The 27,425-nt window shown below is 35.4% G+C and overlaps 1 protein-coding gene across 2 annotated transcripts; it reads left to right on the forward strand.

Moving 5' to 3' along the window:
• The first annotated feature begins 23,463 nt into the window (after positions 1–23,463).
• Positions 23,464–27,425, forward strand: LOC145102075 (uncharacterized). 2 transcript variants are annotated; one of them, XM_079039417.1, is made up of 15 exons: positions 23,464–23,698; positions 24,775–24,869; positions 24,985–25,086; positions 25,167–25,202; positions 25,307–25,417; positions 25,507–25,590; positions 25,684–25,802; positions 25,866–25,967; positions 26,135–26,251; positions 26,344–26,409; positions 26,501–26,621; positions 26,720–26,809; positions 26,901–26,927; positions 27,005–27,031; positions 27,145–27,425. In XM_079039417.1, the coding sequence occupies exons 2-15, from the start codon at positions 24,810–24,812 to the stop codon at positions 27,286–27,288; spliced, it is 1,206 nt and encodes a 401-aa protein (XP_078895543.1). In that variant the 5' UTR covers positions 23,464–23,698; positions 24,775–24,809; the 3' UTR covers positions 27,289–27,425. The 2 variants fall into 2 exon arrangements, with proteins under 2 accessions (XP_078895543.1, XP_078895544.1); XM_079039418.1 differs by having other exon boundaries at positions 23,465–23,617.

The following is a 27,425-nucleotide window of genomic DNA, read 5'->3' on the forward strand; positions in this document are numbered from 1 at the left end:
TTATCATGACTATGATTTGCGAATGAAACTCACACATGAATCATATTCATAAAAATTTTTGTATTGGATCTTGTTGGGTAACGAACATTGTGGGTTGCGAATGTTTGATCAAGACTACACATGCGAATTGAATATGATTTGGAGTTTCAAAATTTTGGTACTGAAACAAAAGTTTCGTTAATATCTGGAACTATGTTCCCTGTCAATTCCTCAAAGTTTATGATGTTTGGGTTTCACTTTCATCACAGACTCATGATGTCAGATCATAAACACATAATTTTTGTATATCTAAGTCTCGATGGGTTTGATTAGAGACCTCTCGGACATACGTCTTTGTGTGTGATTTGTGTGAAGAATTTTGAGATGAAAAAGATTGGTTATTAGATCGAATGTATCTCTGTTATTTGTGGACCAAGCAGAAAACTCTTAACTCATATGAGAAGAGTAAGGTAGCTCTTTTGACTTATGCGAATACAAGCCTTTTGGGAAGAAATTTCCATGTGATAATTTCATTAAGACTTTCTTTTCTCACATATAGAGTCATATGAGGCTTGAGTCAACATGTTGCAGCATGTTTCTAGGGACATCCTAACTAGTTAAAATTTAAAAAAAAATGATACCTTCCCATAGAAACATATAAGCATGACCTCTTCGCATTAAGCCCTGGACTAAAATCAAAACACACTAAAGAATATTTTTGTGATTTTTAAATTTTTCAAAAATAAAAACATAACAAAATAAAATCTTTTTGGATTTTTGATTTTTCAAAAACGAAAATGAATAAACATAAAATCTTTTTGGATTTTTCAAGTTTTTCAAAAAATTAAAAAAAAAAAGACAAAATGAATCGTAAACCTAACTTTAGTTGTCATGTGTGCAAATGCGAAGAAATGTGGATGCGAAGCCATGCGAGGCCTCTTGATGAACAGTAACATCTGAACAATTCCGACTCATAACTGCTGAATGGACCTTTCATGCTTGATATTTTGAAATTGAATTCACATCAATCATCCCCAAACCTACTAAAATTCTTACAAATGATTTTTCATCAAGAAGCAGCTGCAATGTATTTAGCCTCAGCAGTTGATATAGCCACACAAGTTTGCTTCTTCGATTGCCAAGAAAATTATTAACTTTTCCAGTCATACTCATTTCAAATTGACTCTTCATTAGATTTTCAAATTCAATTGACAATGTTGGGTCAGTTGAGCCAAAAATAATATCATCAACATAAATTTGAACAAACATTAGATGATTCCCAACTTTCTTGCAAAATAATGTGGGGTCAACAGATCCTTGTTTAAATTTAGATTGTTTCAAGAAGTTTGTAAGTGTTGCGTACCAGGCTCTTGGTGCTTGTTTTAATCCATACACTGCCTTGTCTAGAATGTAGACATGATCAGGATGTTCATCATTTGTAAATCCTGGTGGTTGTTCAACATAGACTGTTTCTTCAAGTTTTCCATTTAAGAATGCACACTTAACATCCATTTGAAAAACATCAAAGTCTTTGTGGGCTGCATAAGCTAAAAATATGTGAACTGCTTCAAGTCTTGCAACAGGAGTAAATGTTTCTTCATAGTCTATTCCTTCTTGTTGCGAATAACCTTTAACAACTAGTCTAGCTTTATTGCGAATAATATTGCCATATTTGTCGGTTTTATTTTTAAAAATCCATTATAATTCGACAATTGAAACATCAGAAGGTTTAGGAATTAATCTCCAAACCTTGTTTCGTTCAAATTCAGCCAGTTCAGATTGCATATCAACAACCCAATCTGAGTGTTCCATAGCATCCTTTACTGTCTTTGGCTCTATTTTCGAAATAAAGACATTAAACATACACAGTTCTTGGTTCACATTCAGTACCTCATTTTTCGCTCGAATTTGAGCTCATGTCAACACACCATCTTGTGGATTGCCAATTACCTGTTCTTTAAGATGATTTCTTGTCCATTTCTCAAGTGGTGGAAAATCAGGATTAAATTCCAATGGTGCATCTTCATACATATCTTCATTTTCAGATCCTGCAACAGAAAAATTATCATTTAGTTCATGAAACTCATCATTTTCATCAAGATTAATTGTCTCTGTTTCATCATGCTCCCCCTCACCATGTTGTTCATCTTGATGCTCCCCCTCAAAATGATGATCATGTTGAATTTGTGAATGCTCCCCTCAACTTGATGATTCATATTTTCATTCTCCCCCTCGAAAGTTTGCTATCTGTGTTCATTGTTAATTGTATGCTCCCCCTCCATACGAACTTCAGGCACACTTTCGCAAGATATTGAACTTGTAGTGATTGTTGAATCATCAGTATGTTTTGAGGATTCTGATGTTTAATTATCAGGAGCATTGTTTTCCGCATTAATTGCCCTGTCAGGAATTCCAAAAATTAAGTCATAATCAATATCATTTATTTCAGAATTATCAATTTCTGTATCTGAATCAACAAGAATTGATATATTTTCAAATTTACTATCCGTTTGTTTAAGATAGTAATCATCAAAAGTTAAGTTGAAAGTTTCTTCAACTTTTCTTGTTCGCTTGTTTAGCACCCTGTATGCAACTGAATTTTGCGAATATCCTAAGAATATGCCTTCATCAGCTTTAGCTTGGAACTTTGTCAAATTATATTTGAGATTCATTATAAAACACCTGCAACCAAAAACATGAAAAAATTTGACATTAGGTTTTCGATTGTTGAGTATTTCATATGGAGTGATATTGAATCTGCGATGAATAAATGATCGATTCTGAGTAAAGCACGCAATAGAAACTGCTTCAGCCCAAAGATATTGAGGTAGATTCGCATATGTTAACATGGTTCTGGCTGCTTCGCATAGAGATCGATTTCTTCTTTCAACAACACCATTTTATTGTGGAGTATATGGTGATGAGAAATTATGCGAAATTCCTTTGCCTATGAGAAATGAATCAAGAGTTTGATTTTTAAACTCAGAACCATTATCACTTTTAATTTTGCGAACATTCTTTTTAAGGCTAATCTCAATCATCTTGATAAAATCAATCATCGTCTGAGCAACTTCAGATTTTAACCTGATAACAAATACCCATGTGAATCGAGAAAAATCATCAACAATAACTAAAATGTACTGCTTTTTATTAATTGTAGCAACAGTCGACGGTCCACATAAGTCAATGTGAAGAAGTTCCAATGGTTCTATGATTTTTGAATCTATCACAATCGGATGACCTTTTCTATGTTGTGTTCCTTGTTCGCAAGCTGCACACAGAGAATCATTGTCAAATTTTAATACAGGTAAACCCTCGAACTAAATCTTCAGTGACAAGTTTGTTAATATTGCGAAAGTTCAAATGTGACAATCTTCTATGCCAAAGTCAGTTGACATCATTAGATGCCTTTGATAGTAAACACACAACAGGTTTGCCCACGATTGGTTTGATGTCCAGTGTAAACATATCACCATATCTTTTGGATTTGAGAAGTACTTCATTTGTCTTCGCATTTGAAATGATACTTCCTTCTTCATTAAACACAACCTGGTTTCCAGTACCCACAACAAGTTGCGAAACACTAATCAAGTTATGTTGCGAAACACTAATCAAGTTATGTTGAAGACCTTTAACAGTGAATTGTCCATTTGTTACTTTCCCATAGCCTTTCACTTGACATTTGTGATTATTTCCGAATTTGACTACTCCTGCATTCTCCAAGCTTCGATAATCTCGTAAGTTTTCCTTTCTTACAGTCATGTGACGAGAGCAACCACTATCAATATACCATTTCGCATCATATTGCTCGTCACACATCACCTGCATTTATTGAAAAAATTTATGAACCCAAGACTTATTGGGTCCTCCATTAGTATTTTTGAACAAATGCTTTGAATTAAAAAAAACCATGTTTTCACTTTTTCTGTGACACTATCAATTATATCAACATCATCAGATCGAGATTTTGAAATATAGTTGTTCAACAGTTTTGGATTTTCATTGAGTTTCATCTCATCTTTCACAACATTCGCAACTTTGATAACTGGTTTCCATTTTTGTACTGGAACTTGCGAATTATAAGATGATGAACTACCAGTGGAAGAGTTATTTGCGAACTTATCAAATGCATTTTTTATTTGTTGCTCTGAAAACTTCCAATTTTGATATTGTCTTCCTTTCCCTTCAAGCCAATGATTGATCATACCTACATCAGATTTTCCTTTTGTATACGAAACTTTGGTCGGTTTTGAGACTGAAGGATTTGGAAAATTTGGTTGTTTAGGAGAAAACTTCATTTTTGTTTGAGTTGTGACATTCAAATATGATGAATCATTCGTGAATTTTCCAACTTTATGAAACTTTTGATTTTTCACAAATTTTTGCGAATTCTCAAATTTTCGATTGTTGTCATATTTGCGAACAAGTTTATCATTATTTTTCATTGGAATCTTGTCAACAGAATATATTGGTTTATGAAAACTTGTATCCTTTTGTTTATTTATGCTTTAAAATTTTGATGATTTTGACTTTGAAATTTGTTCTTTTTCAACTTTTGATTTATCATTGGACACAACGTGCCAAAAAATTGCTCTTCTTGCTTTTCTTTTTGAAACATTATTTTCTGTTGAATAATTTCCAACCATCTACTTAAATTCATGAGAATTTAATTTCACTTCAACCTTTGGTTTTTCAACTTTTTCAAAAACTTTGTTTGCTTTTTCACCTTTAACTACCCATTTTTGTGATGATTTTTTTCTTTGAAAAACATAAGGATTTTGAGTTAAATTGTTTTCTTCTGTGTTTTGATTTGCGAAAAAACCTTCAGTAGTTGACCTTTGATTATCTTTTTCAACCATTTTGTTGAATTCAGGGTGAATTTTCTCAGCATTCCCAGTAGTGACAAAATTTTGATTTGGAAAAATGGTGTTATCAGTGCATACAAAATTTGGATATACCACAGTGTTGGTTTCCAAATAATGTGCACCTTTGTCACTTAAAATTTTGTCAAATTCTTTTGTATCTTCAAACACTTGATCAACCACAACTCGTGGAGGTATTTCATGTGAATCCTTCACATCTTCTTTGTTTTCATCAGTGTCATCATATTTCCAGCTTTCAACTTCCACATTATCAAAATTACTATGTTGCGAAGTAGAGGGTTTTTCAATGTCATCTTTGACCATCGAATCAACTATAATTTCTTTACCTTTGATCTTAGATGTGATATTAATGATTGACAATTGAGAACAATCAACCTCTTCTTCCTCTTCAATCTTACTGATTTCACTCACATTATCTGAATTGTCATCAATATCAGCATAATTGAGTTGAGAATCAAGATTTGAGGTTTCAGTTTTCTTTAAAATTTTCACTTGTTCATTCTTTGTCAAACTTTCATTGACAATACTAACCAACTCATCAGCATTCAAAAATTCATCAATTTTGACAATACCATATGCAAATCTATCATCGGGTATTTTGTCAAATTGAGCAATTGTGTTTTCGCAATCATAAGACACAACATCAACTTTTTCACGATCATATTCAAGAAAAGGTAAAAGTTTCCTATGTTGTTCTTTGCTAATGTCAGATGAATGATGTAAAATAGTTAATTTTGCATACAAACGCTTAGCAGAGTTACAGTATATATTTCTTTGAGCTAGCAACAACCTAACTTCATTTCCAAGATTGTCCCTATCACAATTTACATTTTTGATTTGCAATTCAAGTTTGTCTACTCTGCTTTGTTTTATTTCTAACTCTCTTCGTGTCTCAACTAGTTGCATATTTAAATTTTGAGCTTCAGTACTAGCAGACACAATACCATAATCAAAATAAGCAACAATATCATCAAAAGAAGTAATTTCAGTATCATAAGCAGATAAAGGAATATTAAAAGATTCAAGAATAGCACGTACCTTGGTGGTCATTGGTGATTTGTCTGTGGATTTGGATACAAAGCATCGACCTGAAACATTCTCTTCGCAATTTTCTTCAAAGCTTGCGAACATTGCTCCATGAGTTGGATGCCTCATTTCTTCGTCATCGGATCCTGAAGACCAGATATGATATGTTCCACTTTCTTCTTCATCAGACTCACCCTTCGCTACTAGTGACATTCCTTTTGTCTTTGCACGCAACTCTTCAATCTTTTCCGAATAATAAGCTTCATCATTCACTTTGTTCTTTTTCTCCTCTTTCTTTCGCAACATGCAATCAGCTGCGAAGTATTCGCACCATTGCATTAGTGACAATAGATTCCAGAATCACCTTTCAGTTTCTTCACATCTTTATCATCTTTTTGCTTTTCATCAACTTTTTCCATTTTCTTCTTCTCTCCTCCTCCAGCTTTTGAAACTCCACTCTTCGCATCATTTGCCTTTCCTTTTGGATTAAAAGGCTTTTTGAAAAATTTCATAACTCTGTTGTTTGAGTAGAATGCCACAACTTCATCATCAGAGTTCATTAAGAAGCCTTCATTGTCTGAACCATATGTTTCATTAATTTCTACTTCTGATACCTTTGAAACAAGAGCCAAAGGTCCTCCTATACTTTGTTTTGATTCTTCATACATTTCTGAAACTTCACTTTCGTGTGTTTTCAACTGATTGTAGAGATCATTCAAGCTGGTTGTATCAAAACTCTGTTGATTCTTAATTATCATACTCACACTTCGCCATTCCTTGCGAAGGCCCATGATGAATGTTAAATTGAACTCCATGAGAGACCTAGTGATTCCATACCTATTGCAGCGATACACAAGCTCATTCAGACGATCATAGTAACTTTCAAGAGTTTCAACATCCTTTTGTCTGAATTCCTTCAGTTCAACTAGACATTGCTTCACAGAGTTGATCTTCGTCTTTTCGCTACCTTGATACTTCTCTTTTAGAGTGATCCAGATCTCCTTGGCTGTTTTACAACTACGGATGTAATTGTAAACCACAGGAGGTAGAGCACCTCTTAGTTCCCTCATGCATCTCTTTTCATTATTCTTCAAACGTTTTTGTTGTTCAGCAACTTCAGCAGAAGTAGTAAACGCTCCAATTGGTTGAACATTAGCAGGAACTTGCACTGTTCCATCGATACAATTCCAAAGTTCTTCATCAATTCCATTTAAGTAATCCTCCATTCTATCAGCCCACTGATCATAGTATTCAGGGATTAACATCGGAATTTTGGTTGAGGAACCAAGCAAGTGAGAGAAAGAAGTCATTGTATTCATGTTGAAGTTCTCCATTGATGAACACATAAATTTTCAGAAAGCTTGAAAAACTTGATGAATTTGAGAATTGATCAACTGAAATGATCACAAATTACTAATCGATCACTCGACTAAACAATTCAAAGACAGAATCAATTCAAATCTGAAGATCAAATGTGATTTTCAAAACCAAAATGCGTGGAAAATTTTGAGTAAAGTTACTACTCAAAAAGCAAATGATTCTAACACGAAAATCAGATCGATGCAATTTGAATCCTGCTCTGATACCAATTGAAGAGAATTGTTATCGAGATTATGAAAGCAATTATGATTGAATGATTGGAAAAGTAAGAACACAACGAGTAAATATTAATCAGATCTTATATTGATGAAGACTGATTACAAAGCTTTAAGCAGAAAGAATACTCGAGAGCAAAAGTTCTTTCTACTTCTATCCTCAGTCCCTATTTATAGGAAACCTGAGTGTACAAAAAATATACTAATTCTATTACAATACGCTTCGCATAAAACTGTGACTTAGTAAAATAACTAAAAATACGAAACTAAAGAAACAATCACTTCGACTTTTACAATCCATACACTCTGTAAGGTCAAACCTTGAAATATGATGATGTTTGAAATTAGTCTTTCAGCATCAGCACATAACTCAGCGTCAGTATCAGCATCAGCATCACAATAGCTCTGTGTATATAGCTTTATTCAGAACGTTGTAACAGATCTTGTATTTATCTTGTTTCCATAGTTAGCGAATATTAGTTAGCTGTTTATCCCTGATTTGTAGGGATTGTCTAGAATAGATGTATATATTCTTTTGTATCGGTTTGTGTAGGTTACGTCTTTCAAAACCCTAATAGCCGCTTTGTGCACACGATAATCTCTTTGTGAGATTATCATTCTTAGTGAAAGTTTTTCTTTGTGAAACCTTATTGTTCTTATTTACAGTCATTGTTTGATAAATCGATTGATATGAGGTCTTCACAATTGGTATCAGAGCAGGTTTCTTTTATCAAACAAATGGCTTCATCTTCTTCTTCGTCAAACTCATCAAATCATCCTTCCGCTAAAATTCCTCCTTTTGATGAAACAAATTTTGCTATGTGGAAAATAAAGGCTCTATATGCTTTAGAGTCGGTAGATGAAGACATGTTGGACATCGTCGAAAAGGGTCCATATGTTCCGATGTATCAGCCTCTGAAAAACAACGTTCCTGATGGTGCTATGAAAAAAACACCTAGAGAAAACTGGACGGCAGATGACAAAAGAAAAAATGGTCTAGATGTTCGTGCTCGGGTTGCAATCAGCTACGCTTTTCCATACAATATCTTTGGGTTGGTTCAGAATTGCATCTCAGCAAAAGAGATGATGGATACACTGACTGTATCTTTCGAAGGCACTGAAGAAGTCAAGGCTACTCAAATAAATGACTTAAACAGAAGGTATGAACATTTTTTTGCAAAGAAAGGTGAAACCTTGACTCAAACCTTTAACAGGTTCAATACTCTTGTTAATGATCTGCGGAGACTGGATCAGTTGAAGCATCGAACTGTTCTAGTGCAGAAGTTTTTGGATTCTCTGGGTGCAGGTTGGGAGAACTATGTTGATGTGCTGAAAAATAGTGAGAAGATCAATACTATGGACTTAAAAAGTCTCTATGGAAACCTACGATACTATGAGGAATCCAAGCTTTAGAGAAAGGAGCTGATGAAGGATTCTCAGCGTGAGTCATCAGTAGCTTTATTTTCAAACAAAAAACAAGTGTCAGAGTCAGACACTGAAAACCATTCAGACACTGATTCTTCTAAAAGTGACACCGATGATCTCGAAAAGGTTGTGGCTAGTTTGATTGTGAAGACTTTTGAGAAATCAGGCCGAAATTTCTCAAAGTTTCAGAAGAAGACGGGTGGAAAATCGTCAAAAAGATCAGACGCTGATAAAAAGCATGCTACTGAAAAGAAAGGGAAAGCTCAATGCTTTAACTGTGGTAGCACTGACCATTTTGCGAAGGAATGCAAGCAAAGAGCCCAAAGCTCGGACGAGTACTGGAAGCAGAAGTACAACAAGTTGGTTGAAAAACTGAAAGCAGAGAACTTGGAACATAAAGTTCTTGTTGCTGAAGAAGAAAGATGGAAGACTGATGAGGAGTCATCAGATGATGAAGTTAAGTGTCTGATGGTCAAGATAGAAGACACTAATGATTGTGAAAACAACACAAGTTCATTTGATGCTGATATGTCTGATGTAGTTGAAAATTCCAGGAAGCACAACACTGACTCTCCTTCAATGTATCAGGTTAAAAACTTTGTTTCCTATTCAATGAATGAAAAAATCAAAATGTTTGAGTATTTGGGTGTTCTTAATTCTAAGAAGAATCAAACAATAAGGGATTTGCAAAATCAACTTGATCTTCTTAAAACTGAAATATCCATGAAAAATAACATTATTGATTCCACTCAGGAAAATCTTAGAATCACTAGTTTGTCAAACTCATCTTTGTCTGCTGAAATTGATAATGTTAAAGATCTTTTGATCAAAGAACAAACTGTGCTTCAAATTTGGGCAAAATCTCACAAAAATGCTAATTATATTATTTCTGCTCAAATTCCACATTCATGTGAGAAAATTCTTGGGGGTAATTTTGCAGAAGCTGAAAAGGTTTTTAAATCACAAGAAAAAGAATCTGAATTTTATTCCATGAATGAGGCGAAAAACAATTTCAAAAACAAGTTTGTCAGTAACTCTTTTATTAATCAAAGTTTAATTGATGAATATTGTGTTACTAACTCTAATGGTGTCACTGAGTGCGATGTTGAAATTACCGGAATTGATCCAACCTCTTGCCCTACACATCTTGTGAGACCAACTACTCTCACTGAGAATATTACTGCCTTCCCTATCTCAAATGGAGTGTATCACGTTGTTCATGAACAACTTAAGCATTTTCCTAATTGCAATGCTTCTGTGAATAAGTCCAAATCAGATACTGATGTCAGCTTCGCATCTATCACTGATCATAATTTATCTGACACTGAATTCAGTTGTGATTCAATGATAAACAAAAGGACTCAAAGTTCACTTGGTGAATCTTACAAGTCTAAATGTGTTAAGTCTAGAAATATACTCACCAAGAAGAACTTTGGTACTAGAGTTTGTTACAGATATGGTGATACCTCTCATAAGATCAGTGAATGTTCATTTGATAAAACATCTTTAAGAGCTGATAACATTAAAGTTAGAAATGAAAAATGGACTCTTAAGTCAAATTCTTTAAATTGTCTTCCTAAAGAGTGTTATAACTTATTACCAAATAACTTTGTGAATGACCCATCTTCGAATGGGTCAGTGTGTTCTAACTAGTTTCTCAGCACTGCAGGGTCAGGAGCATCTTTGGTACTTAGATAGTGGTTGCTCAAGACATATGACAGGATCCAAGTCTCTCCTGGAAGATTATGTCAAGAAAACTGGTCCTGCAGTAACATACGGAGACAATGGAAAGGGGTTCACTAAAGGATATGGAAATATCAAGTGCAATAACGTGGTTTTTCAAAACGTTTCATATGTAAAGGGTCTCAAACACAATCTTATCTCCATCAGCCAATTGTGTGATGCTGATTATGAAGTTCACTTTACAAAGAAGGAAGGAAGAGTTGTCAACATTGAGAAGAACATCGTACTTTCAGCAAGTAGAAAAGATGATATATATATGTTCTTGATATGTTCTCAAGTGACAAGGCGCTGATGCAATGCTTCTTTACAAAGTCTCAAACCAATCTCAGCTGGATTTGGCACAAAAGGTTCTCTCATTTGAACTTTAAGAATCTATCCAAAATATCCAATCAAGATCTAGTTAGAGGTCTCCCAAAATTTAGCGTTGTAAAAGACAAGATGTGCTCAGCGTGTGACCAAGGAAAACAAACCAAGTCATCATTCAAACCCAAGTCATGTTCTAGCATATTTGTTCCTCTTCATTTACTACACATGGACTTATTTGGACCTATTCCTGTTCGTTCTCAAGGAGGAAATAAGTATACTCTAGTGGTTGTGGATGAGTTTACTCGATTTACATGGGTGGTTTTCCTGAAGAAGAAAAGTCATGCTGCACAAGAAATTATCTCGCTGATTTGTAAAAATGAGACACTGACTGGTCTCAAAGTTAAGCAGCTAAGGAGTGATCATGGCACTGAGTTCCGGAATTCAACTCTTGTAGAATTTTGTGATCATAAAGCCATTGGGCAAAACTTTTCAGCTCCTCGCACTCCTCAACAAAATGGAGTTGCTGAATGAAGAAATCGAACACTGATTGAGGCAGGAAGGACCTTAATGATTCATGCTGGTCTTCCTATGTCGTTTTGGGCTGAAGTTGTTAATACATCATGCTATACTCAAAATCGATCTCTAATTCACAGGATTCACAAGAAGACACCATATGAAATGCTAAAAGGTCGAAAGCCGGACGTATCCTTCTTTCACGTGTTCGGATGTATTTGTTATATTCTTAATCAGCATGATCCAAGAACAAAATTTGAGCCTAAGGCTGACAAAGGTATTTTTGTTGGGTACTCATCTATTTCAAAGGCTTTTCGTGTTTTTCATGTGAACAGGCAGTGCATTGAAGAATCCATTCATGTGAAGTTTGATAAGGAATCATACACTGATGAAAAAGTCACTCATTCTTCCTCTATTTTTCAAGAGCTTCTCTCTTGCCCATATGATGAAGTTCCTCATGCTGAAGATGAAGCTACTATTTCTGATTCTATCGTTCCAGTTCCAAGTTCCTTGAATCAAGATACTGCAGTTAGATCATCAACTAATTCGTCAGATGCTGATGAAACCCTTGAAGCTGAAGATTCTCATGCAACTGATGTTCCTCTCAGTAATAACTCATCAGTGTCAAATCCATTGGAATCAGTATCAGCTTCCGAACATCGATATCACTCTGTTGATCAAATTATTGGGAATATTCATGATGGTGTCCGAACCAGATCTCATGTATCTAATAATTTTGGCGTGTATGTTAATTTCGTTTCAATGATCTTACCTGACAAAATTCACTCAGCCCTTCAAGACGCTGACTAGATTAAAGCCATGCAAGACGAGCTGAATGAGTTCGAAAGGCACAAGGTTTGGACTCTTGTTCCCAGACCATCAGGAAAAACCATCACCGGAACACGCTGGGTCTATCGCAACAAGGTTGATAAAGATGACATCATTACTCGCAACAAAGCAAGGCTTGTTACTCAAGGGTTCACTCAAATTGAATCCATCGACTACGGGTAAACCTTTGCTCCAGTTGCTCGCATTGAAGCAATCAGACTCTTTCTCGCATACGCATCCTACATGAATTTCATTGTTTATCAGATGGATGTGAAGACAGCATTTCTTCATAGTGTGTTAGAAGAAGAAGTATTCCTCAGTCAGCCCCCAGGCGTTGTTGACAAAGATCACCCGGATTATGTGTACCGACTAGACAAAGCTATTTATGGACTGAAGCAAGCTCCTAGGGCTTGGTATGAGACGCTGACATCATATCTTCTTGAAAATGGATACAGACAAGGAGCAATCGAAAACACTCTCTTCATAAAAAACAAAGGCTCAGACATGATACTTGTTCAAATCTATGTCGATGACATTATCTTTGGCTCTCCAAGTGAGAAACTGAGCAAGGAATTTGCTGAGATCATGTCTCAAAGGTTCGAAATGAGCATGATGGGGAAGATGACCTTTTTCTTAGGTCTTGAAGTTCAGCAACGAAGATCAGGTATTTCTATTTGCCAAAGTAAATATATTTCTGACCTGCTTGTTAATTACTCTCTCAGTGACTACAAACCGGCCTCTACTCCGGTGTCCAAGACTGATAAGATGCACGCTGATCCAACTGGCACTGATGTCAATCACTCTCTTTATCGAGGAATGATTGGATCTCTTCTGTATCTCACTGCAAGTCTTCCTGATATCATGTTTGGAACCATTCTCTGTGCTCGATTCCAAGCTAATCCCAAGGAGTCTCATCTCATGGCCGTCAAACGTATTTTTCGATACTTGAAGGGGACTCAGAACTTAGCACTGTGGTACCCTCGCGACTCAGCATTTGAACTTTTTGGATACACTGATTCAGACTATGCAGGATGCAACTTAGACAAGAAGAGTACATCAGGTGGATGTCATTTCCTTGGAAATCGTCTCATTAGTTGGTCTAGCAAAAAGCAAACATCAGTGGCTATCTCGACTGTAGAAGCTGAGTATGTTGCAGCTGGAAGATGTTGTGCTCAGCTCTTATGGATTCAGAATCAGCTTCTAAACTATGGGCTCAAGTTCACAAAGACTCCCATATACTGTGATAACACCAGTGCCATTCAAATCACACAAAACCCTATTCAGCACTCAAAGACAAAGCATATCGAAATCAGACATCACTTCATCAGAGATAATGTTGAGAAGGGCAAGGTTGTTCTTGAACATGTCAAGACTTCAGATCAACTAGCTGATATCTTCACCAAAGCACTGGATTCTCAAACAACTGCTCACATTATTGGAGAACTTGGAATGATTACTTTGTAATTAATTTTGCTAATGTTTGCTATTGTCTCATAAGCTGATGTACATTTTGCTGATGATGACATGCTGATGATATTTTCATACTGAGTACTTGGTTTGCTATTATCTCTCTCTCTTCTTCAAATCTTCTAAACTAAAGTTGAATGATTCACTGTATTAAACCATACACTAATAACAACTTGAAACTCTTTGCCGATGGTTAGATCAAAGCACCAAGATCTATCACACACAACTATCTCTTCTTACCAATCTTACACTGATTCTGTGATTCAGTGTGACAAAACACACGCTGATGAGAGTCTAACAGTCTTTGCCGATGGTTAGATCAAAGCACCAAGATCTATCACACGCAACTATCTCTTCTTACCAATCTTACACTGATTCTATGATTCAGTGTGACAAAACACACGCTGATGAGAGTCTAACAGTCTTTGCCGATGGTTAGACTAGAACACCAAGGTCTATCACACGCAACAATCCTCTCTTTACCTTCTTCTCACTCAGTGTCTAATGATTCAGTAAGACGAACCACTCACTGATAAAGACACAACACTCTGTGCCGATGGTTAGATAATGTAACTAGTGTCTATCACACGCACCAACCTCCTTGCTAGCCCTAATCAAGAAAGTTGTACCTTGAATTAACGGAGAACCATCCTCAGCATGTAACTTTTGTGACACTGATCTCAGCGCTTCCGCAGACACTGATTGTCGTTTCATCTTCAGTCCAACGGCTCTTTTTACCCAATGACTATCTTTCTGATTTGACAGGTTGTTACGATACGTAGTTATTTTTGAAGAAGATAATCATTACCTTTTAAAAACCCGTTTCGTTCCATATTTAAACCTCTTTCCACCTCTCTTTCAAACCTTCCTTCCACAATTCAAATTTCCTTCGTTTCTTTTCAAAACCCTAGAATCCTAAAATTCTTCAATGGCGGCATCACTGTTCACCTTCTCCTCCACTTCACGAAGAGTAATCCCTACTCCAAACTTTCCTCCTCTTCTAATATACATCAAAGCCACCAACGTTGTTTTCAACCCTGACATTCCAGATGTTCATCGAGGTCTTGGACTTGATGATTTTGTTAATTTTTTAGCCTCCTGCCGACTCCGATACGCAATCAGTGACGTTCCATCAGAGTTCTTTCCTGAACAAGTCTGTGAGTTCTACTACACTGCAACAATCAATGATGAAAACAATGTCATCTCCGGGACTATTGGCCGTAGAAGACACTCAGTCTTTAATACCGCTGACCTCCTCAGTGTTGCGCTCAGGTTACCAATCTTTGAATCCTTCTCTGAGCTTCCTCCTATTGAACGTTGTCGACGTCTCTTTGATCAACTGGGATATGATCACTCAAAGGCTGGTACTCGATCAACTTTCATTCTGCGTCAATGTATGACTCCAGGATGGAAGTTCTTCACCGGTGCTCTGTGCAAATGTGTGGGTCATAAATCTCGCAGCGGTGATCAACTGAGCACTTATGAGCAACAAGTTGTCTGTTCTCTTCTTCTCAACAAACGACTTGATTATGGGGCTTTCTTCTTTGATCAACTTGTTCAACTTCTTCATGCAAATGTACGCGCTGATCATGTCCCCTTTCCACGCTGGATTGCTCTTGTGTTAGATAAATTTTTCGCTGCAGATTATTACTCACAATCTGGAAACCCCATTCAATGCCCATGCATGACAACTCGAATGTATCAGGATGATCCGTTGGATACTGATATCGGCATCTCTGATCGGATGAGAGAATGGATTGCAAATCCATATACTGTTCCTTCACTCACCGCTGATACTGATGAAGGAGCTGATGGTAACAATGAAGATCATGCCAATCAAGAATCACAAGATAGTGGTCATCTCTCTCCTCAACTTTCTCATCATACTATCTCTGTCGCTGAGAAAGTTCACTCAGCTCAAGAGGAACCACCATCTCAGGGGGAGCAACCTTCTCAGGGGGGAGTAACCTTCTCAAGGGATGCAACATCAATCCCAAAAGCTTTCAGGTACTCAGTTCATCCAAATCCCATCATCAGCTTTTAATGAGCTTCTTACACTGACTCGAGACATGAGTCAACTAAAAGGAGTTATTCTGTCAACTCCTAACCCTGGCCCACAAAATGATGATGCTCAAAAAGGGGGAGACACTGATAACGACTCCAAAGAGGGAGACACTGATAATAATCCAAAGGAGGGAGATACTGAGTCACCACAGCCTGTGCACGAGTCTGATACTGTGGAGCCTGTTAATACTGAAAAGTTTGTTGATGATAGTGGTGAGCTTGATGATGAAGAAAAACAGGATGATGAGTGTCAGATGTTGGACATGAATTTCATTGATCCTATTATACTAGTCCAAGGAGAAGATTCAGATATAGCCAGTGAGGATTCTCAACCTCTTTCTCGCAAGCGCAAGGCAGCAGATACTGCCTTGGTTTCTTCACACACTGATACCTCTTTGCCTTGCAAGAAACCTAAGTCCATAGTCAGCATATCCAACATGGCAACTGAATGGAACATGTCTCCTGATCAAGTTAAGCAAATTCTTGATGAAGCCAATCAAGCTCAGCTTCTAAAGAATATTGCTCAAGCTGACGAATCTCTCATTCAGCATCAACTTCAGGTCAAAGGATCCTTTGAAGCTCAGATGCAGAAAATTTTGGAATATCAATCCAAATCCAAGTCTTCTCAGCCTTCTCCCAGCTGCAGCAAGTCTAAGACTGATAGTATTCTCGACAGGATTGATCGAAAGAGATTTCAAGATGTTCTTAAACGACGAGTGTGTAGTGATAAAATCATCAAAGTTAAAGCTTCTAAACCGCGTAATGAGAAAATTCTTACATTGCTGATCACTCGTCAAGGTCCTCAACATCCATACACTGACGTTGTCAAGAGGGATGAGCTGATCAAATATGGATATTCTGAATGGACGGAATTACTCGAATTAGCATCCAAGCAAACTTCAGCTCTCTCCTCTGAACTGACATGTGCTCTTCATCTACTGATCAAGAAAGTTCAGCGTTTGGACCTTGTTCCTAAAGAACGTCCACAACATCAAGGCCAAAGTTCATCTGTTCCTTGAATCCAAAGAACCAAATTTCAAGTTGATGGTGAAGATGTGTTGCTTCTAAACTTTGGTGCTGGAGGAATAAGCAACTCTCTTCCTATCGGTGTTGAGCCGGTTCAACATAAATTTATCTCAGTTCCTGAACACGGGATGTTCTATCTCGACAAAAACAGAAGAATGTGTTTTCAGCGAACTGCTGAGATTCCAAGGGCTCCAACAACTCATCTCATTGGCTTAAGGCAAATGTGCATGAGTCATCAAGATCTATCCGGAGAGTTTCACATCCTTATTGTTATGGAGCTGTTGAATAGAAGACAGGAGTTGCTGGATAGTCCTTACTAGCCTGTGAAAATAGAAGCTGAAGCTGAGTATGAGGAATTCTTGTCCAGAGGTGTTCTAATTTAGTTGATTTTGAACATCATCATATTGGGGGAGATTTTAAGGTAAAAACTTGAAATATGATGATGTTTGAAATTAGTCTTTCAGCATCAGCACATAACTCAGCGTCAGTATCAGCATCAGCATCACAATAGCTCTGTGTATATAGCTTTATTCAGAACGTTGTAACAGATCTTGTATTTATCTTGTTTCCATAGTTAGCGAATATTAGTTAGCTGTTTATCCCAGATTTGTAGGGATTGTCTAGAATAGATGTATATATTCTTTTGTATCGGTTTGTGTAGGTTACGTCTTTCAAAACCCTAATAGCCGCTTTGTGCACACGATAATCTCTTTGTGAGATTATCATTCTTAGTGAAAGTTTTTCTTTGTGAAACCTTATTGTTCTTATTTACAGTCATTGTTTGATAAATCGATTGATCTGAGGTCTTCACACACTCTACATCTCGAGAACCGTAACTCCGATTGACACAATTCAAAATGATATGAAAAGTAGACGAAATCTCGGACATCATAGGCACAAACTGCGATCGCAGGTTGTCTCCTTGCGATCACAGGTGAACCTTTTGCGATTGCAGGTTGCCTTCGAGGTTCTTTTGTGTCCAAAATTCATCCGGGAGTGAAAACTCAAAACCTGCGATCGCAGGTTGTGTACATGCGATCGCAGGTTGGCCAAAAAGTGTTAAAATAGCATCCTACTTCATTAAAAAGGCACCAGATGCATTTATTTCAAAACCTACGATTGTAGGTTGTGTACATGCGATCGCAGATGCGCCGTTTTTGCTGTTGGACGTATAAATAGACCCTGATAGCATTCCTGTAACCTAAGTTGGCGATTCTAGAGGTACCAGACGACGAAAATACGATTTTGGAGGTGTTTCTTCTCGATTTCATCAATTTTTGAAGATCTGAAGACTGTGGATCATCTCCTTTAAGTAGATTAGTAAGATTAGTTGTTTGATGTCTCTTTTCATTTGTTTTCATCAGATTTTGGCCATGTCTGGCTAAACCCTAGTTTTCAGTTCTGCAAAGACAAGTACTTTTAATGTGATTGATCATTAGATCTGGTTTTTTTATTTGTGTTTCTATCTAGATTCTTCAGTTTTGTTCTTAATGAATGTTTAATTTTGATTCTTGTTAGTTTGATCACCTAGCTAGAGTTTTATCATTCCAGTTAATCAGTTAATAGAATCCATAATTGTTCTTGTAAACTGGTAAAAGTAACAAGTATCAGATTGGTTCCGCTTTGGGATTTAACTCTGGTATAAACTGTAAAAATCATATTTTTACGCTTCCGAGCTTGTGAGAAGTATTGGGTATTGCGGGGAATTTTACAAAGAGCTTAAAGCAATTTTTCTAATTTAATTAAAAGCTTGTTTAATTGAACAGTAAAAAAGTTAGGGTTAATTGAAGAGTTTGTTTTGATTAACTAATTTAGGTAAAAGAGAAATTACTAGAGCTTGTTAGTTTTTCTCAGTACCAGCTTAGATAGAACGCATCTCAAATAATCAGATATGGATCAGTTGCATGATTAGGAAAGTTACAGCAGAGCTGAAACCATTTTTATTATTGATTTTCGTTTACTTTATTATCACTGCATTTCTAGTTATTAGTTTTAATAAAAAAAAAAACCTTTTATATTTTGTTTCTTGACTAGATGTCCCTGATGCAAAAAGGCATTGGCCATTAGACTGTGTCCCTGAGGATTCGACCCTGCTTCCCTGTGCTATATTTTTAGTGCAACTAGCAGTGATAATTTATTTGCTTAATGCGTGCGCGACAGCGTGTTAACAGGACCGTCTATGGTTACGTAGGATAGCCTGAGAACTCTTGGTCTAGGATCTCTTCTTGTTCCTTGTTTGGTTGTGGCTCTAGAGTAGGATCATTTGTTCGGGTGGCTACCTCACCTCTGGATACTTATGGTTACACATTTCTTGGAGGTTAGTTGCTAGTGGGATTGTATGCTGTGAGAGGACTAGTAGGCGGGAGTGAGCTGTATGATTGTTGTTTGCCTGTTTTATGTGCCTACTTGATCCTTGTTTGTATATATGTCGACATATGGTGGTGGGTTGAGGCGATCCTGCTTTGTGTTGTAGGCCAAGATACCTTGTGCGGGCCGGCTGCAGTTGGGTTGAGGCGGTGGGCCAACAAACCCTGGTATTCAGGACCGGTTAAACTGAAGGCCCGCAAGGCAGTCCAGACAGGCCGAAGGCCGAAGAGCGACAATTAGGCATGCTTGTATGTTTGTCGTATGGGGTATTTTGGGGGAAACTCACTAAGCTTTATGATTACCCAGTTGTTTATGGTTTCAGGTATCATCGGTGAGTGCGGGAAGACGAATGCAGGACTGTACACACTCATCAGCAACATTGAAAATTCCGTGTTTTCTATGATACTCTGACTTTTAATAAATGTAGTTTGGAATAAATGGTTTTCTTAAATAATGGATTAATAAATTGAAAAGTTTTACCTTAATAAAAATTAAAAATTTTGGTTGTGAAATTAGGACGTTTCATACACCCTTAGTCCACCATCTGAAACTAAGAGTTGACAAAAAGTCAACTCAAGTCAAAAGTCAATATTCATAGACAAAGTCAATTTCAGTTGACCTCCATGTCGTGGCCATCCTTAACCATATTGTGGTCAACGGGTCTAAACCTGGTTCGGAACCAACTTAAAGAAGTCAAAATGCCATCAAAAACCCTCCATGCCATGACCTTCCTTTGGCCACGATGTGGGCATAAAAACGACGGAACAATCGTCTGATCCCTAGTCGCCACACTATGGCGGTCTAGTGTCACACCATGGGGACCAGTCTGAATGACTTATTCGAGTTAAGTTGCTTTTAACTCATTTTTCAAGGGCTCAAAAGCCCATATCTACTCATTCCTAACGTCTTGATGGATAAAGTTTCCAACTTTATCCATTAAGATATTCTATTAATACTAGATCTCTAAACCTAGGTTCTAAAGGTCATCAAGAAGTACAACTCAACCATTAAGTCTTTAATCACAAAAGACATAAGCCTAAACTTTCTAGAAGGGCTTTCCTTTACCCTAAGAGCCATAAAGTTGGTTGCTTTATAGACATGCATGTCCAATGCATGTCTCCTCCATTTTAGATCTAAAAGAGTGATAAAAAGGCTTCAAGCTCATGTATAGGATAACATTCACCATGGAACATCTGATCTACAACATATGATCTCAAAAGGACCTCTAGGATCCATAAGTTTCCAACTTTATTGAATCCTTCCACTCCAACTAGGTCACACAAGAAGAAAATGGGACAAAACTTTAGATCTATCATCATAGAAACATAAAGCAAGGAGCTTGGATACTTATAAAGGTCCATAGATGCTCAAAGAGATCTTCACTCCACCCAAGAAGCACCACAATCCTTTCTAATGTCTCTTCTTCCTTCAAAAACAACCAAAATCACCAAAATAGACTCACAACTCATAGAGAAATTAAGGTTAGGGTTTCTGACGCTTGAGGGTGATGGAGGCTGATGATGAATAAACCCTAACCTCCCCATACCTTTAAATAGGGTGTAAAACTTGAAAATTAGGGTTTCATTAAAATCAGCTGTCACGCCGTGTCACATATAGCCACGTCGTGGCGGGTCTTTAAATCCTACGATTCTTGAAAATATTGCCACGTTGTGGACACCCAAAAGAAGACTTAAAAATATAATGAATTAGCTCATACTTGAAACAAGTGTTCCAATATCACATGAAATCGAGCCAAAGTAAATCAAGATTGACGAATACTATTTAGAAATGTTTATTAGATCGTTTAATGTTCATATGGTTCTTGTTCAATTTCTCAAATAAATGAAATGGTAAAGTATGATTCTTTTTAATTTCGATAGTTATGGGTTGAATTTAAATATAGTTTCAATTGTTTAAAACTAATGAGAGAAAAAGAAAAAAAAAAGAGAAAGAGAGAAAGATAGACTCCAACATATATAACGATATATAAGATTGTATCACAATGATATAATATACTCTAACAATAACAACCTCTCCGGACCCCTTCATCAAATGATTTCATTCTATTAGTAAAAATATGTCTCTATTTAAAATGATAATAATTAAAATTCTATTAGTAACAATTTATCCGTACCCCCTCACATTTCCCATGCCCATGACCCGTATGTTGCTTTCCATGGAAGTGATGGAACTATGGGTGTACATAGACAAGAAAAATGTGAAATTGATTGCCTCATGATTTCATGTGCACCACAGTTTCAAGTCACATGATAAATGTGAATTCTACCCACCATCACAACACATTGTTAGATCTCCACGATTTGGGGGTTTAACACTTTTTGAGCATGAAATGAAATACGTATGACTCCTAATTTGTGATTGCTATATAAACGTGAAATATGATTTGGAGAGTATTAATCGCCACGAAAATGTTATTTGAAATCATAAAGTGAAGTTAATAACCTCTTTCAACTCACATGATATAAGTGATAAGCTAGTCTTCTATCACATAAATGAGGAAAAAGTATTTTAAGAATAAATTTGACTTGTAAAACAAGTTTACCTAAAGAAATTGAAGTATAATACAACTTTTGCAATATAACATATACGTCACTAAACATCATTCTTGCATTTAGGAATTTCATATCTCAAAAAAGGTTTGCTTTTGCTTTTAATATGCTTATATTTTAACATTCGAATGTAAGAAACATATAATTATCCAAAAACATTTGGATGTAAGAAACATATAATTATCAAACTATAGTAACCAAATGGCCATTGATCTAACGATATCAGATATTTAAAAATATAATTTAAAAATAAGATTTAAAGGATGAATGTTTTAGTCGTTATAGAAAAAAGAAAAAATAACTATAGTATATTCATGTTTTAGGATTCTTGCAAAAAGTATATTTAAAAAAGCTATTTAAAGGGCATGGTTTTTATTTACGTGAAGGGAGATGCAAAATATACTTTAAAATATTTGATCATATCTATACAGCCTTTAGGGGTTTATGAAGTCAAACTCGTCGACGAGTTTTTCAAGATTCCAAAATAAAAATAATTATACATCATAATCATCTTCGAAACCGATTTGTAGGTCCTTGGCCAATTTTTATCATGTGCATATAATACAACAAACAAGTTACAATTAAAGATGTATCTATCTATCATCAATATATACAAGAATAACAAGATATTACATTGTTACAATAAGCACATATCTTATCGATATTTTATATCATATTTTGGACAATATAGCTTCTCATAGTCAACTAAACATTTTAACATCAAATATTTTATTTTAATTATTAAATAGCATATAATTGTTTTACTATTAAAGTATTAACCAATATATTATATATGATACTACAAGATTATACATGAGTTGATGAAATTTTGTAAAATAATTATTTTAGACGATCATATAATAACAAGTAAAATATTGCCATCAACAAAGGACTATAATTATAAATATAAGATCAGTAGATCCAACGGATTAATGTAATCTTATATTCTTATTATGATTAATAATTCGATAATCAAATCTAAGTATAGTCAAAATATTGTTATTTAAATCACTAATAAATAAAACGAATGTAATATAAATTAAGATTCAGTTACTTATATTGTGACGATGATACCCCTGAACTAATATATATTTTAAAATTTATATGATTTTACTTTAAATATTACTTTAAATATAAGAGATTTCTATTATGTAGTATTAGTCAAACATGTGCAATTACTATTGCAATAATATCTGTTATTTAAGAGTAAATTACAAAATTCGTCCTTTTCTATTAGTTAAAATTCAAGGTTACCACAATAATTTTCTTTTACACTTTTAGTCCGGAATACTTAATTCTTATACCGTTATTAATTTAGGCCTAACAAGGGTGGATTTTGTCATATGATATTGTAAAAGACGAATTAATGAAACTAAACATTACTGCTTACATTTTCGCCTTCCACATGATTATATTTGCAACACTAGCTATGGCTATTTTAAGCTGAGATTGAAAAAATGAATAATCTAAGGATTAAACTTGCAAATTGATTATAGAAGACGTTTTTGTGGTATCCTCGAAATGGTGAATTTAGATTTAAGTACGAGGTATTTAATGCAAAAAAAAGGAAAAAAAAATAAAAAAAGAAACAAGGACCCAAATTTACAGTCTCTACCCTCATCGGTGAGGTACACGCATGCATATAAAATCTCATTGCCGTGAAACGTGGAAATCCCAAGTTACTACACTTTTCTCCTTCATTCTCTCTCTAAAACTCTCGCTTTCTCTCTCTAGAAATCCTGTGTGTATATTTATAGTCAGAAACAATACACGGAGCTAAATTCGCGTAATCTGACTCTCGCGGAAATACCGATTCCAATCGCCGGTGATTTGTTCTTCCCCGAGCTTTACTTCAGCTGCTAAGATTTTCAATTTCACTTTACTGATTTATCTGCAAATCTCGGAGGTCGGTGTTTCTTATGTTGGTTTTAAGTATTCAAGTCTCTGATTGGATTCCGTCAAAATATATGTACCCAGAGATCTATCGATTCGTGTGAAAGGACAATATCTAGTGTGAATAGTAATTTTCGATTGAGATTTGTCATCCGAATTCCGGAATCGTTGATTAAATCACCTTCCTGAATGTGTGTATTTCGTTTTTGTTTGCTTAAATCGATTTCTAAGAGTTGATACCAGAAAAGATATCGAGAAAATACAGAGTTCGATTAGAACGAGATTTTCTTTGGCGTCTAGTTAAAGCTAGATATCTTATGCTGTTTTTTTTCCTTTCTATTTCAAATTCTTGATAGGTCGAGTGTTTTGTTTATAAACAATAAGTGTACAATTGTTTTTATGTGCGTGTGTCCCTCTCCTTCTCTCTCTCTCTCTCTAGGAGTCACATGCAGACAATTTGCATCTCGAAATTTTCACATATTGAGTAAGGTTTACGGCGTGCACGCAAATTGATCCAATTGTTGAATGCCTACTAAATTGATTCATCAATCTTCTCTCTTTCTCTCTCTAAATTCAAGAATTACTAGCTGCTATTGTTGTATTATTTGCCGTTAATATCTAAGTCTGACATTTGATGGTCAAATTCACGGTTTTCTATATCAAAAGAAACAGAAGAAGTTATTACATGGTTTATTTAATACACACAAATTGGTCGTATGTTCTTTATTGGTTTAGAATTTTCATAAAAACGTATCAAGTTTACCTAATACTGCACTATCAGGGTTGATTACTTTTCAAGAAGTTTCAAACTGTTAATATGTTGATTTGAATGTGATGTGCAACAGCAAACATATGATGTTTTATTGTCTTTAGCTTAATTGGCACATCCAGTAAGAGCTTATTGGGGCTCTGTCATAAATCCTGCCAAAGCTCAATATCTGACTTCCTTGAGAAACGTATACCATAATAAATGCATAACTGCTTTAACAGTCTAGCTGAAGATTCTGAATCACTGATAATTATCTGTGTGCTCATTTATTACAAAGGTGTGAAGTGTTGTTGATGTTTTCTTCAATTTAATGGCTGCAGTTTGGCATGAGAACATATAAGAACAGTATCTGTCTATGAGAGAATCCAAACCATGGAGGAATCTATTGAAGAAGAGACACATCCTTCTTGATTGGGTAAGCTTATTTAATTGAATTCAGTTTCATTCTGAGGCAAACTCTGTATATCTACATTGTTGACATTGCAAAAGGGATTCTAAATTCTCATCATACAGAGGTCTTAAATATGCAGGAACTTAGCAGATTCAAGATGAAATCATTCATGGGAGTTGTCTGTACAATAATGTTATACATTGTATATAGAACAACCAATTATCAGTATTTAGAGACAGAGGTAACATACTTCCAATGACTATGTTGTTAATTGGACTAAAACTAATTAACTAATACTTTTTTATTTGTCTGTGTCATCAGCTGGACTCAAAATTATATCGGTTCTACACATCAAAGGTGCAGCTCACAACAATCTGTTTAAAAATATGACCATGGTTTGTGTTTATTTGTTCTCTAATTTGTGTTAATATACTAATGTGGTTTTTGGTGTGTGTTTTTAGGAAACTGTGTCAGCTTCCACAAGCTTGAAGGGTTTACCTCGTGGTATTATTGAAGCTAAATCAGACTTGGAATTAAAACCTTTATGGTCAACAAGTAGTTCAAAGTCAGAGGTTAGACAATTTTTAACTGTAATTATTTCCATAAACTAAGTATATTTCCATTTTGGGTAAACAAATATAAGTAAAATTTATGCTTGCAGGTTAATATTTCCACTACACATAACTTGCTGGCAATTCCAGTGGGTTTGAAACAGAAGCGTAATGTCAATACAATTGTTCAAAAGGTAGAATGATGAATCAAAAATTTTATATGATCCATCCATATGTGGATATTTAATTTGTGAATAATAGCAGCAGCCTGACATTGATAATTTCAGTTTCTTGAAGAAAATTTTACAATTGTGTTGTTCCATTATGATGGAATGTTGGATGGTTGGCAAGATCTTGAGTGGAGCAACAATGCCATACATGTTGTAGCTCAAAACCAAACAAAATGGTAAGGAGTCAAATTTATTTTTCTTATTAGGAGATTGTATATTAAATAGCAAAGTTATTTCAGGTGGTTTGCAAAACGATTTCTGCATCCAGCTGCAGTGTCTATTTATGATTATATATTTCTTTGGGATGAAGATCTTGGTGTGCAGCATTTTAATCCCCGAAGGTATAATAGGATGACATGGAAGTAGGATGCTTAAATCTAAATAAACAAATATATGAAACTACATTGCTGTTTCTTGCATTTAATCCCTACTTTAAAGATACTGATTTTTTTTTTGTTGAGAAAAATGGTAGTAAATTATTATATGACATGTTTTCTATATTTTTCAGATACTTGGATATTGTTAGAACAGAAGGATTCGAGATATCACAGCCAGCCTTAGATCCAAATTCAACTGGTATACATCATAGGATCACAGTACGAAAAAGAACAAGTAAATTTCATAGGTGAGAATATTTAATTTTTTCCACTTTATACTCGTAAAACTATTACGTGTTTAATTATTCTTAATACGCCCATAACTTGTTTAAATAAACAGAAGAGTGTACGACAGCAGAGGCAGTGTGAAATGTTCAGATGCCAGTAATGGCCCACCATGTTCCGGGTAAGTTGCAGAAAATACCAACATACTTTTACTTTTTATTTTTTTTATTCTTTTATTAATTATAACAAGACATGTGATATTTAAATTGCAGATTTGTGGAAGGAATGGCTCCGGTTTTCTCCAGGGCTGCATGGCATTGTGCTTGGCATCTTATTCAGAATGACCTTGTTCATGGATGGGGAATGGATATAAAACTCGGGTATTGTGCTCAGGTAAGTTTCAACTTTCAACCAATAAAACATGTTTTTTGTATTTGTTTATAATTTCATCATACTATAGATTTTGATGAATTTACTTACTATTCATTCAGGGGGACAGATCCAAGAAAGTGGGAATTGTTGACAGAGAATATGTTGTTCATCAGGGAATACAATCATTAGGCGGACCCTCTGCCAAAAAGGTTTCCTCTTAACTAATTCCATTTAATATTTCCCCTAATCATTTCACTTATTGATTAATTTAATTACATTGTGATTTATTTTTTCTTGTAGACTCCATATGATTCAGATTTAACAAAGGTACAAATCCCTAGTGGTTTCAATTTAACTCCACTTCAGTTATATTTATGTTTTCATTTTTTTTTCTTTTTCTTCAGAGACACACTGTTGATATGCGAGCTGAGGTAAGGCGATTTATCTTTTTGAAAATGCTTGGAAACTTTTATTAATATTTTTTAAGCGTAAATGTTTGTAGTATGAATTTAAGCACAGTAAACATATTACATATGGGATGCAGATTAGGAGGCAATCAACAATGGAGCTAAAAACGTTCAAACAGCGGTGGGAAAAAGCAGCAAAGGATGACACAAACTGGGTGGATCCATTCTTTAGAAGAAAACGAAGACGCAAACAAAGAACAATTGGAAGTACTGACTCGTGAGTTTTGACCATGAAATTTATTTAGTTTAGTTGAAAAATATAGTGACTGTTCATAAAGCTCTGTGTTTTTAATGTAATTTAGTTTCTCTTCAGGCCCATTTGACCTTATGTTTATATCAAATTTGTTTTTTTATTGCA

The sequence above is a fragment of the Lactuca serriola genome, chromosome 4 (assembly GCF_051521515.1).
Source record: "Lactuca serriola cultivar US96UC23 chromosome 4, Lser_US96UC23_V15, whole genome shotgun sequence".
Taxonomy (NCBI): Eukaryota; Viridiplantae; Streptophyta; class Magnoliopsida; order Asterales; family Asteraceae; genus Lactuca; species Lactuca serriola.

What these genes read in the sequence shown, in the direction of transcription:
- LOC145102075 (XM_079039417.1), top strand. Translation starts at nt 24,810, where the DNA reads ATGAGAGAATCCAAACCATGGAGGAATCTATTGAAGAAGAGACACATC. An exon ending in TCAATACAATTGTTCAAAAG is followed by an intron (nt 25,591 to 25,683) that starts GTAGAATGATGA and finishes TGATAATTTCAG; the next exon opens with TTTCTTGAAGAAAATTTTAC. An exon ending in ATGATTCAGATTTAACAAAG is followed by an intron (nt 26,928 to 27,004) that starts GTACAAATCCCT and finishes CTTTTTCTTCAG; the next exon opens with AGACACACTGTTGATATGCG.